The 14913-nt window shown below is 46.9% G+C and overlaps 1 protein-coding gene, 1 long non-coding RNA gene and 2 other non-coding genes across 4 annotated transcripts; 1 reads left to right on the top strand and 3 right to left on the bottom strand.

The window, feature by feature from the left end:
• Nucleotides 1-356: 356 nt before the first annotated feature.
• RACK1 (receptor for activated C kinase 1) lies at nt 357-4930 on the bottom strand. Its single transcript, XM_006923230.2, has 8 exons — nt 4705-4930; nt 3561-3732; nt 2874-3021; nt 2560-2655; nt 2076-2186; nt 1498-1638; nt 849-959; nt 357-464 (listed from the first exon to the last, which is right to left on the bottom strand). The coding sequence occupies exons 1-8, from the start codon at nt 4811-4813 to the stop codon at nt 399-401; spliced, it is 954 nt and encodes a 317-aa protein (XP_006923292.1). The 5' UTR covers nt 4814-4930; the 3' UTR covers nt 357-398.
• LOC112472066 lies at nt 3179-3257 on the bottom strand. Its single transcript, XR_003043508.1, has one exon. It is a non-coding gene; the product is annotated as a small nucleolar RNA SNORD96 family (small nucleolar RNA).
• On the bottom strand, nt 4369-4436 carry LOC112472072. The gene has a single exon (XR_003043513.1). It is a non-coding gene; the product is annotated as a small nucleolar RNA SNORD95 (small nucleolar RNA).
• A 56-nt stretch (nt 4931-4986) lies between the features above and the next one.
• Nucleotides 4987-12284, top strand: LOC107196490. The gene is made up of 2 exons (XR_001517877.2): nt 4987-5302; nt 12014-12284. It is a non-coding gene; the product is annotated as an uncharacterized LOC107196490 (long non-coding RNA).
• Nucleotides 12285-14913: the final 2629 nt, after the last annotated feature.

Genomic DNA, 14913 nt, shown 5'->3' with positions numbered 1-14913 from the left:
TTGTTTCCTGCATTGTAACTCCCTTTGGAGGAATGATGCATCTTTGTTCAATTCCTATGTGTTGAGAATTGGACCTGAGGATTCTGCTAAATCTAAACTGATTGTAGCCCCTGTAGAATAATCAGTCTCTTTCCTTGAGGAACAATCTCTGCAGGTTTAAAGGAGGCCCTGAGACTGAAACATTGGACAGTGTGACGAGGGAATTAAACACAGGCTGACAATTTCTTTTCCCTGCAAAGCTGGTCTTGGCCTATGCTTCGTCTGCCAGGTCTTTAATGGAAGAGACATGTGAACCTGGACGCAGCACAGCACAGGAAGCGGCTTTTTTTGCTTCTTAGAGAAAGACACTCTACAAGTCAGAAAATCAGTTTTTTATTTCTAAAGCTCTGCCATTATCTCTAGCGGGTGCCAATGGTCACCTGCCACACTCGCACCAGGTTGTCTGTGTAGCCAGCAAAGAGAGTCTGCAACAGAGAAATGACAGTGATAGGTCAGAGCCATGACACTCTGCAGTCCCACCAGCTCAACAAAGCTGGCCCTTATTTCCGACTACCTGGTTATGGGTGATTATGTATTCCTAGAAGCAGCAACAGCTAAAAGGATTCATATGCTTATAAACTGGTCAAGGTATTCAAAGTGTTAACTGAAGACAGGTAACCACTGCCCTCCAGACCATAATGCAGACATAGGTACTGTGTTCAGTGGCACAGCTGACTAAGACCTCTCAAATCATCCTGGCTAATCCTGTCATTTTATGTCAAAGATGCTGGTCTTATAACTGGCAAATAAGACACACTAAGCACAGAAAAAAGGTAGAAGCCAAGTCACCTGAAGACACACCCACTTACCTGGCCATCAGCAGACCAGGCCAGAGAGGTGCACTGGGGTGGCTCTGCCTTGCTGCTGGTACTGATAACTTCTTGCTTCAATTCATCCACAATGATCTTGCCCTCCAAGTCCTGGGGAAGGAATAAAATCAGGATGAGGAAACTTTTAGCACTTTAATGCCATTGACGCTAAACAGGCCCCCTTTCGAAACCCTTTTAATTTGTAACTCAGTGACCTCAACAGGATATTTTTTGCCCCACTCCCACCCCCCATGTGGCAATGCCTAAAAGGCATTTTTCGTGGTCAGAGAAGGTTTGCTATAGGTATCTAGTGGAAAGTAAAGACCCGGGATGCTACTAAAATCCTAAAATGCGCATCACTGCCCCCTCCCCCCACCAAATTATCAAGACCAAAACGTCAACTCTGCTGAGGCTGAATAAACTGCTATAATTTGCCATCCCTTTTAGTAGGCAAAGATCTCCCAACCACTGCAAACCCCAATCCCAGTAAGTTTTGACTAGCTCTTCTTGGGTTTCCAGTGACAACCTGACAGCAGATATTTACAAGTTTGAATCCAAGCAGTGAGTAGAAGACACATCAGGAAACCACAAGGCAGCCAGTGCTCACAGAGTACAGACAAGTACTTGGCCTCAACTGCAACCTACTCACCCAGATCTTGATGCTGGGGCCCGTGGCAGCACAGAGCCAGTAGCGGTTGGGGCTGAAGCACAGGGCGTTGATGATATCCCCACCATCAAGCGTATAAAGGTGCTTGCCTTCATTGAGGTCCCACAGCATGGCCTGGCCATCCTAGGCAGACAGGAAAGGTGAGTCAGAAAAATGTGACCTCTTCCAGAGGTTAATGCCAAGCATCTTAAGATTCTACTTAATTCCTAACTAACCCCACCTTCCACTTGTACCCTGAACTTACTCAAAACTCATAACTCAAGTACCAGTATAACCTCTGTTACCTTTCCTTTAAGGCACAACACTTCGTCAACCCTACCAAGAGTCTCTTCTCTGACTTCCATATAAATCACTATGATCAGTTCTGAAAACAGAATCCTAATCTCACCTATAGTTTCAAAAAACTAGCTTTAGAAGATAATCTTTTAAATAGTATGCCTTATCTGTCATTTTCAGAAAGTGATCTTCAGAAACATTTATTCTTGGATTGCTTCCACTTTGTCTTATGCATTCTAAGATAATGTCTTTCACCCAGTAAGAGACTCCTGGCCCATGAGTACCTTGCCTCCAGAAGCACAGAGGGATCCATCTGGAGAGACGGTCACAGTGTTCAGGTACCCTGTGTGGCCGATGTGATTGGTCTTCAGCTTGCAGTTCGCCAGGTTCCATACCTAAATAGGGGGTAGTGATGTCATACATAAAGAACCTGGCTCTAGATCCGTAAGTGCCAGGAGGGCTCAAATCAAACAAAAAAGGGCACAGAATCTTGTTTAAAAGCATTCCTGGATAGGGTAGCCACTTTTTATTCTATCAGTAACCCCCAAAAAAGGCTAAAGAATTTGTCTTGGCCACTTATAGAAAATAAGGATTAAAACAAGTAACAAATGCTCTGTATGTTGCCTTAAAAGGGACTCGGGCGCATCAATTAGCTACTTCAGACCAGCTGGCAAGAGAAAAAAGAAGTAAATTTAGCAAAGCTTTCAAAAGAGCGAGCAGGAACATACTCCAGTTGACAAAGGTCCTATACCCTGGCCCAAAGCTCACCTTGACGAGCTTGTCCCAGCCACAGGACACGATGATGGGATTGCTGCTGTTGGGTGAGAAACGAACGCAAGACACCCACTCCGAGTGGCTCTCATCCTAGAGGACAGAAAGGAAACTGAGAAACCACCTGTCCCATGAATCTCTAGACCCTCCACCCCACCCCTCCACTGGGTTATAATGACAACCTTGTATTCCCACCCCTGAACCCAAACCTTCAAGATCAAGGGAATCCCTTCAGATTCCAGAAGCTTGAAATCACCACATTACACCAAAGTTAAGGATGAGAGAACTTTCAACCTGTGCCTCCACTTTACCTGGACGGTGTACTTGCATACACCCAGAGTGTTCCACAGCTTGATGGTTTTATCTCGGGAGCCAGAGACAATTTGCCGGTTGTCAGAGGAGAAGGCCACACTCAGCACATCCTTGGTATGGCCTACAAATCGGCGTGTGGTGGTGCCCCTGAGAGGAAGGACTTGGTCACTCTCTAAACAGGCTGCAAGTGTTCTTCCACAGACAGTTTCCTTGGCCTTATTCCTGTCCCAGTGGAGGTGCATTTACTCACAACCCTAGACATGGTTCTGATGACAGCAGGCCCTTGGCTGAGAATATGCCAGAAGATCCTTTCAGAATTGCAGGACATGTCCTCACTCCCACATGGGGATTGGCTGACAATGTCATCTGTCATCACCAGGACCCTCCCATATGCCTGACCATCCAAAGACTGAGCTTCTAAAACAGAACCATGTTCAAACTCTCACCTACTCCAAACCACAGTATCTGGGAAAACTGCTCAACCAGCCTTGTCCTCGGCGATTCTGCTTGACTAATTAAAAGCAACGAGGGAGGCCAAATAAACACAACACTTTTCTCCAGGTACTCTCTGCTTACAATTCCCACAAGGGACCTGACTGTCCTCGGAAACCACCTCCCAAGAGTATCTATCTCATTTCTGCCCAGCTCTCCCCCAGTGCCCCAAAGCTAAGTGAGCAGCTACTTGCGTTGTGAGATCCCAGAGGCGAAGGGTTCCATCCCAGGAGCCAGAGAGGGCAAACTGGCCATCAGAGGAGATGACCACATCACTAACAAAATGGGAGTGACCCCGCAGAGCACGCTGTGGGATGCCATAGTTGGTCTCATCCCTGGTCAGCTTCCACATGATGATGGTCTTGTCTAAGGGTAAGTAAAACAGAAAAGGAAACACAGTGAGGAACCCCACAGCCCACCTGCCAACCTACTGGATAATCCAGGATGTCTCAAGGTCATTGCTAGGTTTACAATCTAACAAATTAAAGGTAGTTAAGTGGAGAGGGGAACTGCATTACTAGCCAAGGCCAAGTGAATCACTATTCAAGCACAGTCAAGTAGAGCTAAGCTGTATGGTGAGACTTTAACTTTACCAGAGATCATGGAAGCCCTGTTTTGAGATTCAGACCAATTCAACATCTACATCAGCTTTATCTAACGTCTAATGCAAAACATAGCAGCTTGGGTGTGGGAGAACTAGATGTGCACCTCTTAGGACTACTGCAGAGGGCTGCCAGAAGTGCTGGAATCAGTCAAGTCGCTTTACTTTGAACGCCATCACTGAAATGTCGCAATTCAACAAGGTTTCCCATTAAGCGCTAGCCTCACACGGTATTTAAGTGTGAGCGCAAACGGAAGTCAAAAAGAATCCTCCAAACGCAGTCAGGGGCAGAGAATAAGAAAACCGAGAACAGAAAAGGCAAGCTCGGTCCAGCGGGGAGACTGGAGTTATGCGGTCCCTTTGGAGTCCACTCACTTCTCACTGAGCATAGGGCCGGGCGGCAGCTCAGAAACAGCCTCTGCGTCTCAACATGGGCACTCAGATGGCATGTTGGTGTCATCACCGCCCCGCCCGACCCGTTGGCTCCTGGGCACACTTAAACACACCTGCGGAGAGGCGAGCAAGAAAATAAAAGCCCCCAATCTTGCAACTCTCCTGGCTGCCATGGGCTGGCTAATCTATGTCTCGTCCGCATCCGTGCTGAGGCCTAGGCACAGGTCCGCATGCCCAACTCACATCTAGCCTTCTAGGCTGTCAATACGCGTACCAGTGACCCAGCCACGCGACGCGTGCAACCCCGTTATCTTCCAATCCTCTGCCCGCACCCCAGCTCGTACCTCGAGAGGCGGACAGTATCATGTCCGGGAACTGGGGAGTAGTAGCAATCTGGGTAACCCATCCGTTGTGGCCCTTGAGGGTGCCACGAAGGGTCATCTGCTCAGTCATGGCGGCGGCGGGTGCGGGTGTCGCCGAAGCGACGAGGATGGACCTGGATAGCTCAGAGAGACAAGGAGCACAACCGCTCCCGCCACGGCCCCGCAGTAGAAAAGAAAGAGCCGCCCCCTGCCGGAACCGGAAATACCCGCCCTCTCAAGCAAAATGGCAGCCCCCATAATGCACTTCTGCACAAGATGGCGGCGCCACAAAGCGCAGAGGGCGAAGTGAAACTAGGCCTCCTAGTCTCTCGTGCCACGCAACATGATATGGCAGCGCCGTACAAATACATTCTAAAACCAACAGGATCGCGTGTTTAAAGATTCCTCAAACGTTGACTTGGGCGTGATTTATAAGAGGAAGCGGGGACTCGCATGGCAAATTCCAGGGAGGATCGCCTAGCGGCTTCACTGCCCCCACTCGTCACAGAGCGAGCCCCGCCTTTTCCGCTTGGCGGCTCGGATGGCAACACAAAGGGAGCTTGATTTCGAGGTCGCCACTGTGAGTAACCGTGGGCAATATGAAATACGGTACTACATTTTTAATAAACTGTGCCTTGGAGAACTAATTAGCCCTAAGGTATTCCCATGCGCGGTGGGCGGTTCTTCCCTCTAGAGGTGTGTGCTCCTATGGTATTGGCTGAGGCACTCCATGTCCGGAAGGAGTTAATCCACGCAGGACTAAGGCAACAATGGGTGACAGCGGAAAACCGAGATGAACGAAAAATCGGTCTGTAGGTTGTTGAGCGCGGAGCGCTCTCGTGGAGACTGAAAGGCCCCGAGAGGAAGAGCCTCCGGGTTCTGACTTCTGGGGACCCCAGGCCTAACCAGCTCTCGGATCTAGGTGCCCTCGACCGAGAAACAGTAGAATGTGGCCGCCTGGTTGCCTTCCGGCCTCCATTTAAACCGCTTGAGCCGTGAATGTGTAGTGCCTCCCACTCCCGCACATCCCTGATAAGAGACAATGTTGGCAGCCCCCGCTCAAATTTTTTTTTTGGGGGGGGGCACATCTTAGGATAGCAGCCGCTATCATCTATGCAAAATAAAAGGGGGATTTCACGTAAGTATTTATATTTTTGTTTGTAACACATATTACATTTAGTTTCTCATCCATGAAATGAGATTGGAAATTATAGGACTCACCTCACGGTGTTGTGGAGAGTAAATGTTTTAAGGCAGATAAAGTGTCTGGAGCAGTGTCTGGCAGGGGAAATGCATGAGACTTACTGAGTGAGCACCTGTTGGGGACCAGGCTCGGTTTTAGGTCTTGGGGATACAACAGTGAACAAAACAGATGGGACCTGTGTTTTGGAGTTTGGCGAGGCTGGGAGAAGGGAGGTGGGGGGCAGATCTGAGCAGAAATAAGGAGATGTGGGAGAGACCCCTGGATAGAGGAGGGAATAATGTTCCGGTCGGAGCGGGGGGAAATGTCAGAGCTGGATTGTTGAGGAAACTGAGGACCAAACAATGAGATGGAGGTGGAGCGCCTCACAGCCTTGGGGGAGGACCTTGGCAATATGTGCTGGAAGGCCTGCAGGAAGGAAGGCAGAGGTTAAGTGAGGGACAGTGGCAAAACTGCCTTGGACTGTGGCCACCCAGGTGTGTGGAGAAGGCCATGATCCCTACCTTTAGAGCACCTGCTCTCTTGGAGTCTTGCAGGCTGTTCCCACTGAACTCCTTCACAGCCTGATGACTCATCGCATGTATGCCATTTGCCTCCTTGGCACCCCCAACTGGCTGTCCTTCCACTTTTCCATCACTGCACTCCACCCTGACCCGCATGTTTTGTTTCTCCCATGGTTGCAGTCCGTGCCTTCACCCACCCCAGAATCAGCTCGCTGCCTATGACTCAAGTCAGGCCAGTGACTCCATGCATCTGGGTGTGTAGATGTGCTGCTTAAGGATTTTCCTGGCTGGTGGCCTGTACATGCAAAGGATTTTCTCTCTGCCCTCCAGCACTTGCTCAGCCACCTCCTACCTCCACTCCCTAAAGACATCAAAATTCAGTCACATTATTACATTTTCCCCCTCATCTGGCTCCGTTCCCAGGGAGCCCCTGTGGAATCAGCATCCCTGGGGTAGGACCAGGAGTCCAGGTTTAAAATAAGCCTCCGAGGTCCCTCACAAATGCTCAAGGATGGGACCATTCTACACTGCCAGGCCCCTTTCCAGAAGCCAACGGTTCTCAGGATTGACCCTCCCTCCCTGTCTTGTCCCACATCATTTCCAGAGAGCTGGACTGTGACCTCAGTAGATGCCTTTCGCTTCCCACTGGTCCACAGGCCTCTCCCCACATGGGTCCCTCACCCTGAGATGACTCTGGCAGTGTCCTCTCCTATGGGGCCCAAGAAGGAATTTGGGTCTTGTCCTGGACCCCACCAAGTCCGAGCTGGTGATGCCAGCGGAGAGGAGGGAGAAGTGGCGCACAGTGGACTTGCCAGACAGCCAGAGCCTGAAGGATTCAGGCTTCCACTGCAAACCCTCCAACAACTGCCAGCCTCTTCTTTCTCAGACGGGATGCCAGCAGGCCACAATGACACCTCCTGAGCCGAAGGAGGTGGTGCCTCAACTCTGGGGACCACTTCGGGTGTAGGGGCGGCCTTTCCCACTCAGCCCCAGCTGGAGCTGAGCCCCACCCACACTTGCTTCTCTCAGGGGCCCCATGGTTCCCTGCTAGGCATCCAGGCCCTGCCTGGCCAGGGTCAGGGGCCCGCCTGGACTCCTCACTCCTCTCGAAAGGGAATTGTGGGTTCACTCTCAAGTCAGTAAGGGGAGCCCAGCCTCTTCTAGCAGGATGACGTCTCTCAGCTGCAGGGTGCATCAGAGAATCAGCTGCATCTCTAGCCAGTCTACTACTTGCCCGGGCCAGGCTTTCAGTCCTCTTCCTTCTCATCCCAAGCATCTTCTCTCCAACCTCTTGGAGGTGGAAGCCTGCTGAAGGTCGCACCAACCTTCTGGGGAGACTTGAGCTGTCTGCAGAGCCTCCTCCATCCTACCACACTGCTGTAGGCAGAACCTGTCAGGGTTGGGCCTGGCCCCATGACTCCTAATGAGAAGTTCAGCTAGAGCAGTTCTTGTTGGAGCCTCTGGGCTGCCCCCTCTTCCAAGTCTCCAGGGGCACCACCTCCATTCCACAAAAGGTAAGAATTCCGAGGGAGAGATTGGAGAAGTTCTTCTAAAGAAGTCTGGCTCACCATTCCTTTTCTGGACAGCACCCTGAGCTTCCCACCAGAGGCCCATGACCCCTTCTCCAAGGAACAGAGGCCTCCATCCCCTCTTGCCGCCATTCAAGAAGTGAGACAGGTCTTCCCTTGAATGCTCAGGTGAGGGCTATTGTGGGTGGTGGTAGGTGAGGAGCTGAGAGAAAGGAAGGCCTACCATATCCCACCCCCCTTTTCTTAATTAAACCTAAGCCTCCTTAAGGTCTCAGGTTACTCATCAGGGACCCTCAGGTCTCAGTCAGGCTCCTATTTCATGCCCTGTGGTGATAGTGTTGCTGGGCTTTCCCAGGCACTTAGCTCAATTTGCTGTCCTTTGGAGCCCTTAGGGCCCTCCTCTGAGTACCCTGAGGACAGGGACTGATCTGTTTCTGCTCACATGTTGCATTCCCAGCACCAGACAGAGGTAGAGGATTCTAATCTTGGTGGCCAGTCTCAGGCTGAGCAGTAAAGGGCACGTAGCTAACTGGAAGGAGGAAAGAACGGTGTTCCCAGAAGAGGGATCAGCGTGGGAGGAGGTGTACAAGTGGTATGCATGCAAGTTTTCTAGAGGGGAGGAGAGAGCGGAACCCGAGGTGCACAGGGAGCCCTATTCCAGAAGGAACTGACTGCTGCGGAATCTAGAGTTTGTCCTGAGAACCTAGGGTGTTCTCTTTAGGATTCTCATCCCTCTCCTGCCTAGACCTGAGTTTGCCAAAGGCATTTGTTGCCACAGTGGAGGCTGGGGTCAGAGGAGTAAGATAAGACAGAAGAGTTCCGAAGCTGGACTTTGAAGGAGAGTTTCTAGGACAGTCACGAATGTCCCATGAAGGGCAGGGCTGAGGACTGGTCCACCTCTCCTCCCTATTTAATGACTGAGGCCTAAAGAATTACACTCAAAAAGGTTGACAAGGTAAGGAAACATGATATAATTACAGGTTCTGTTCCATTCTTCCTAGTGAGAGGTGGGAGTATGGCATTAAATCAGTGCTGGGAACATCTTACAAAGAAATCACACTGCCTTTTTTTTGTCTTTTGAAGAAAATTCAGTGCCCATCATAGGCAGAAATAGATCTAACAGCCCCCCAGAAAGCACATCCTAAGGTATTGTTAGGTCTTCCCTGGGAGATGGATTGTGGGATTCTTGGGTGCTTAAGCAGATGGGCAGTCAGAGGCTGTGGAAGTGGGCATCGTCCAGGCAGAGGGCTATAATCCAGGCAGGACTCTCAGAAGTGCAGGGAGAAGGCACGCTTCTGGCCTTGTTAAAGGATTTAAAGCAACATTAGGTGGTAGGGAGAAATAAAAGTTGACCCAAAGTGCCTCTTCTGAGCTTTTTACCAGGAATAGAATTTCTTTGAACCAAGGTTGGGAAAATACGTTGACATGGATCCTTGAGGCTGGCTAGCTTACCACAGGTAGGAGGGCCAAAGAGGAGACATCCTCCCTGCTCACAGTTGGGTTGCGTAGTGGGAGCCTGCTGAGAAATCCCATCCTTTGCTGCATGGGGAAAGGGGATTCTCTGTGCCTAGGAAGTAGCAGACAAAAGGGGTGTGGCCTCCAGGGATCCTCTTCCAGGCCACCTGGACCACCTTAATCTTTGTGGGCCCTGCTGGGCACTGGGTGCCAAGTGGAATTGTCAACCAGAAGGTTCAGGCCAGCCCTGGAGCTGTGTCCTCTGGGATGAGGGAAAAGGCTAGGAAGACATAAGTGTGACTTTCAGTAGGGGGGCTATGGCGGAATAAGCCTCTTTGTTCTCTAATTCAAATCCCTGAGGTATCCATCCAACCCCTTTAGGAGGGGAAGCGGTGAGGAGAAAAGGAGTAACTTAGAGGGCCATTTCCTGCCTTCTTTGCAGGTCTCCCGATAACAGGATCCTTGTCGCACCTACACATGCAGAGATGAGCTGTTTCCCCAAGCCCAGGAAAGTTAAATTATTAGCACCTTGAGCTGTCAGAGTCTCCTTTTCAGCCCTGTCATTCCTAGCACCTCTCACTTGTCTCATGAACAATGCCAGCACAAACTGCTTTCCTTTCTAGGACTCCACAGACTCCTCACCACCTTCTGTCAGGACGGCTTTGAAGTGAGAAAGGGAAGAACTCACCTGCTTTAATACTAGGTTCTGCCCACACCCCATTTTCAAAAAGTCAGGCAGCAAATAAAACTTTGTTTATACCTTATATTTTGAGGACATAGCCCCAGCTGTTTCTGGGAAGGGGGTCATACAATTTCTTTTGTAGCTAATTTCCATTAGTTTCTCCCATCACACTCCCCAACTTGTGATCTACATGGATTACAAGTGAAACTGGCTTAAGGCCGTTTTGGTCAGATTAAAAAAATATACAAGAAAGCCCTCTTTCAAATATTTTCTCCTTTTATGCCTAAAACTATCACCCTGCAGCCTACCTCCCTTGATTAGAAAAAGAAAGTTGTCTTACTTTTTTTCATCTTCCCTTTCGATGTGCTACTACCCTTTAGGGTCTCAGAAAGGACCAGAATTCAACCTGCCTTTGCATGGAACTACAGTTAAATATGATTTGATAGCCACCAAGCGTGACTATTTAAAATCAATTAAAATTAAATAAAATTAAAAATTCAGTCCTTGAGTTGCACTAGCCACATTTCAAGAGCTCAAAAGGCATATGTAGCTAGTAGTACCTCCTGTGTTGGAGAGCACAGATCTAGAACACATCCATCACTGCAGAAAGTCCTTCTAGACCTGGTGTAGAGGGTCAGAATCCCTGCCTCCCCTTCTGTAATCCCATCTTATCAGTCAATAAGTACTCGCAATAACTTCGCTGTAACTTTTAGACAGGGTCAGGATTGGGGGTGGGAAATAGTATAGAATCTGTAGGTTCTATAAAAGTTCCAGGAGGTATGGCATAGAGGCCAGAGGTTGATGGCCAATGGCTGAGGAGCCTTAGCTTTTCATGAAGTACATTAGGGCCTGATGTTAATATGTATCAGCCCGGGGTCACCGCAGCTCTGATAAGAACAGACAGGCTTTGGTCTTATGTGTTAGTTCTGCATAATACTTAAAAAAACAAAATAAGAGACCACCCTATGGCCTCGCTGAAACTGAGTAGTAACTAGAGTGATTGCCTTCTAATACTCATTATTTCTAGATCTTGATTTCATATATTCCTTTGTCAGTCATAGTCCAATGGCAGTAACATAGGCAGCTCTAATGTTTAAGAAAGGCTTGTTGACCCTGCCATCTGCGTGCCAAGAGCTGGGAGAAGTCTGGGACGTATCAATTTATCTACTGATGTTAAAAGACTACATTTAGAAGGATTGAATTAAACATGGAGGAGTGAGAGACGTTCCCAGATCTCTCCCCTTGAAACAACAATAAGCTGAACATCTAAAACTCCAAAAAACACCCAAACTGCACACCAGCGTGTCTGAGCGTGGGATCTGCGCATAAGAGCTACCACAGGGTCCAGTTCTCAGGCTCTGGTGTCTTAGAAGCCTGCTGTGGTGACTCAGAAGCCCTCACTAACCGTGTCCACTGGAGGGACAGTCACTCTCACCTGTGCTTCAACACTGGAAAAGTGAGCAACAGTCACTGTTCATACTGGTTACAGCAGAAGTCTGTCCAATTCCCCAGGACATTGATTTAGGATATGATAGATAAACACTCCGGGCCCCCTGCCCTGTACTCAGGCTCCATACTCAGTGACAAAGCTTTCCAGACCCTCTTGGGGTTCCAGACCAAGGATGAGGCTGAGTACAACTGCTGGCTACTCTACAGTGATGACTGACAATTACAGAAGCAGAGAGGCACCAAGACACAACCTGCTCTTTGAAAAGCCAGGACAGAAATATGGTCATGTGATATGAGTCAGGACTCTGAGCTCTCAAGTCAGCAGAAATGTTGACCATCCATAGAGAGAAAGTGAAGGGAAATGTCTGATTGGATTCCCATTCCTGTTTCTGCCCCAAAGAGGAGGAAGTAAATTAATAATTTGGGAGGAAGTAGTCCATGAACTGCAGGATTTAATTGTTTTATATTGCAGAAGGAACAGTACCAGCCGGATGAGATCTGAGGCTTCAGGACAAACCCATTTCCTCCAGAGGGAAACAGCCACCGATGATGTACTTCGCCAACTAAGAGCAAAGGGGAGAATCTCTCCTTTTGAATATTATTAAATTTTAATTTAATAATGTAATAATAGGTTGCATTTTAAGCAATGCAAATGTATCACATACAATTGTTTTTAAATATTAAACATGTACAGTTTTTTGAAAAGGATTATTTTTCCAACAAAATAAATATATTTCTAAATATTTTTTTAAAAAAAGACTACATTTAACAAGGTTCACCTAGGTGAGGCTATTCTTCCACTGAATGCTTTTGAACACCTATGCCAGGCACTGGCCACAGGGCCTAAGTGAGGCTAGTAAGGCACGTCTGTGGATATGACCAGTTTCCTTGAGTCTAGGCCAGTGGTTCTTGACCAGGAAAGATCTTGCACCCTCCCTACCTGACATGTGACAATGTCTAGAGATATTTGTTGTCACAACCGGTGGAGAAGTGCTACTTAGATCTAGTGAGTACAATATTACTGAGCCATAAGAAGAGATGAAATACTGCCATTTGCAACAACATGGATGGACCTTGAGATAATCATGCTAAGTGAAATAAGCCAGACAGAAAAAATTGAAAATCACATGATATCACTTATATGTGGGATATAAACCTAAAAGCAACAAATAAGCAGGACAAACAGAGACTCATGGACATGGCCTATAGGTTAGTGGTCACCAGAGGACTATAGATTAGTGGTTACTAGTAAGGTGGGGGGAGTGGGAGGTAGACTGGGTAAAGGGGGTCAAATATAGTGGGGCAGGGGGAAGGTGAGGTAGGTAAAGGGGATCAAATATATGGTAGCTGAAGGAAATTGGACTTTGGATGATAAACACAATAGAATATACAGATGTCAAATGATAATGTACACTTGAAAATTATATAATTGTATTAACCAATGTTACTCCAATAAACTTAATTAAAAAGTAAAAAAAAAAAATCTAGTGGGTACATTCCAGAGATCCTGCAATGCACAGGACCCCCCTACCTACAACAGAGAACTACCTCACTCAGTGTCAATAGTGCTGAGGCTGAGAAACCCTGGTCTAGACCACAACATGGATCAGTTATTCATGCCCAGTTATTCATGAGGTTTAGGCTCAGTGGGATAGCAAGGAAGGCTAGCAAGTGTCTCATAGTTGGGAAGGAAAAAAATGGAGTCGTCAGAGCAGTGGCCTCCATACAGCTGAAGGGCAGATTAAAGGAGGGTGTTTAACTGCCCCTGAAGGCTAAGAGCTAAGGTCATAGTGCAGATGCAGTTGAGGATTTCAGACGTGTGGCAATTCTGTGAAGATGAGGTCTTGCTACAGCCACAGGAGTCGAGGAGCAAGTTTAAACAGTCTGATTTGTGACACAGTGGTCAACAGCTGAACCTGGTAAGGAAGATGTTCAATAAGCAGATGAGCATCTGGTGGATATGGATATACCAGTTTTTCTCAACATATTGTAACCCACACCTCTACTTTTCATATACCTAAAAATATCACATTCTCCCTCTAATGATATTTAAATTTTCAAAAATAAGTATCATGACTAAAATTAATTTTAAAAATGGTAATTTTGGAAGGCAAACTTTATTCAAATGGTGTGATAAATATGTCACATTTAAGCCGTTTTTTCCTCGGTGGTTTAGAAGATGCAACAACACAAGGTGCTTTAACAACACTCTTAAACTGTCTTCTCCCCGCAGCTAAATATAGCAAAAAAATTAAAAACATCTAAGATGTAAGAAAAATATGGAATAATGAATAGAATGATGTCTTCTCATCTCTTCAGACATTTTAGATCCAACTTTTTCTGGAGTATTTATCTGGAAGTAAAAACAATTAAGACTTTTTGAGTTCCACAAAATCCTCTTGACGTTCTTCCAGTGAGGATGGAACATCAGTGTGGAACACATTCTTCCCCAAAGCTACCCTAGGTGGGTTTTAAGAACAAGGTCAAGAACATATCACCCAAAATAGTTTGGATATTTCATTTTTTTTCTTGAAATAATATTCATGAATCTGGTCCTCAAAAGATTGAGCAAGAAAATAAATTTTTAAAAAATGAGTTTGGTTTGCTATCTGCAGCTGGATTTTTGGCAAGTTTTGCTTAAAGTAGTTCATATGAGCAGTGATGTTGGTGTTTGCCCCTTGATATTTCAGGGTCAGTGTATTTTAAGCTTCAATGCGTTAAATTCCGCTCAAAGTTTTAATTTTTGAATTGTTGAACTAAGCTTTTTCATTGGTGTTCCAAAATCAGTTCTATCCATAAATTCAGCTGAATACAGTTCTTTGACAATCAAGGAACCTCAATCTCTCTGAACAGCATTCAATCTTCAAAAACCAAGGCAAACTGAGATCTAATGTACTGTTTTTCACAATAGTTATGCTGACAGCAAGGCTGAAGATTCCCAGTAGACTATGGGCAGACTGCTAGAAGTTGATGGTTGGTGGTGACTGCTGTAGTACATCTTGAATGCCAATTTTCTTCAGTTTTTGCCAAAAATTCATATCTAAAACATGCCATTGCTGTAGCACCATCAACATATACTCCTATAATTCCTCCCCCAATTCAGTTCATTTGATACAGCTTCAAAAATATTCTTTCGTGGTCAAATTCTAGGCTTGTGAAAACACATCCTCAATTTTTAAAGCCTAATTGTGATCATAAGCAAAGCACAATTTTCTTCAGTAGATTCATCTCAGCCAATAGCACAGAAAGATGAGCTGATTTTTTTAACACCTGAAGATTGATATTCTCAGTCATCAGTTCATAGTTAAGACTGCAGAAGTAGGCGAAGAAATTCTGGGATTCCTCAGTTTCCTCTCAAAGTTGTGGCAGCAT

The sequence above is a fragment of the Pteropus alecto genome, unplaced genomic scaffold (genome assembly GCF_000325575.1).
Source record: "Pteropus alecto unplaced genomic scaffold, ASM32557v1 scaffold78, whole genome shotgun sequence".
NCBI classification, from domain to species: Eukaryota; Metazoa; Chordata; class Mammalia; order Chiroptera; family Pteropodidae; genus Pteropus; species Pteropus alecto.
Note: the sequence above shows the minus strand (reverse complement) of the source record. Positions and strands in the feature narration are given on the sequence as shown.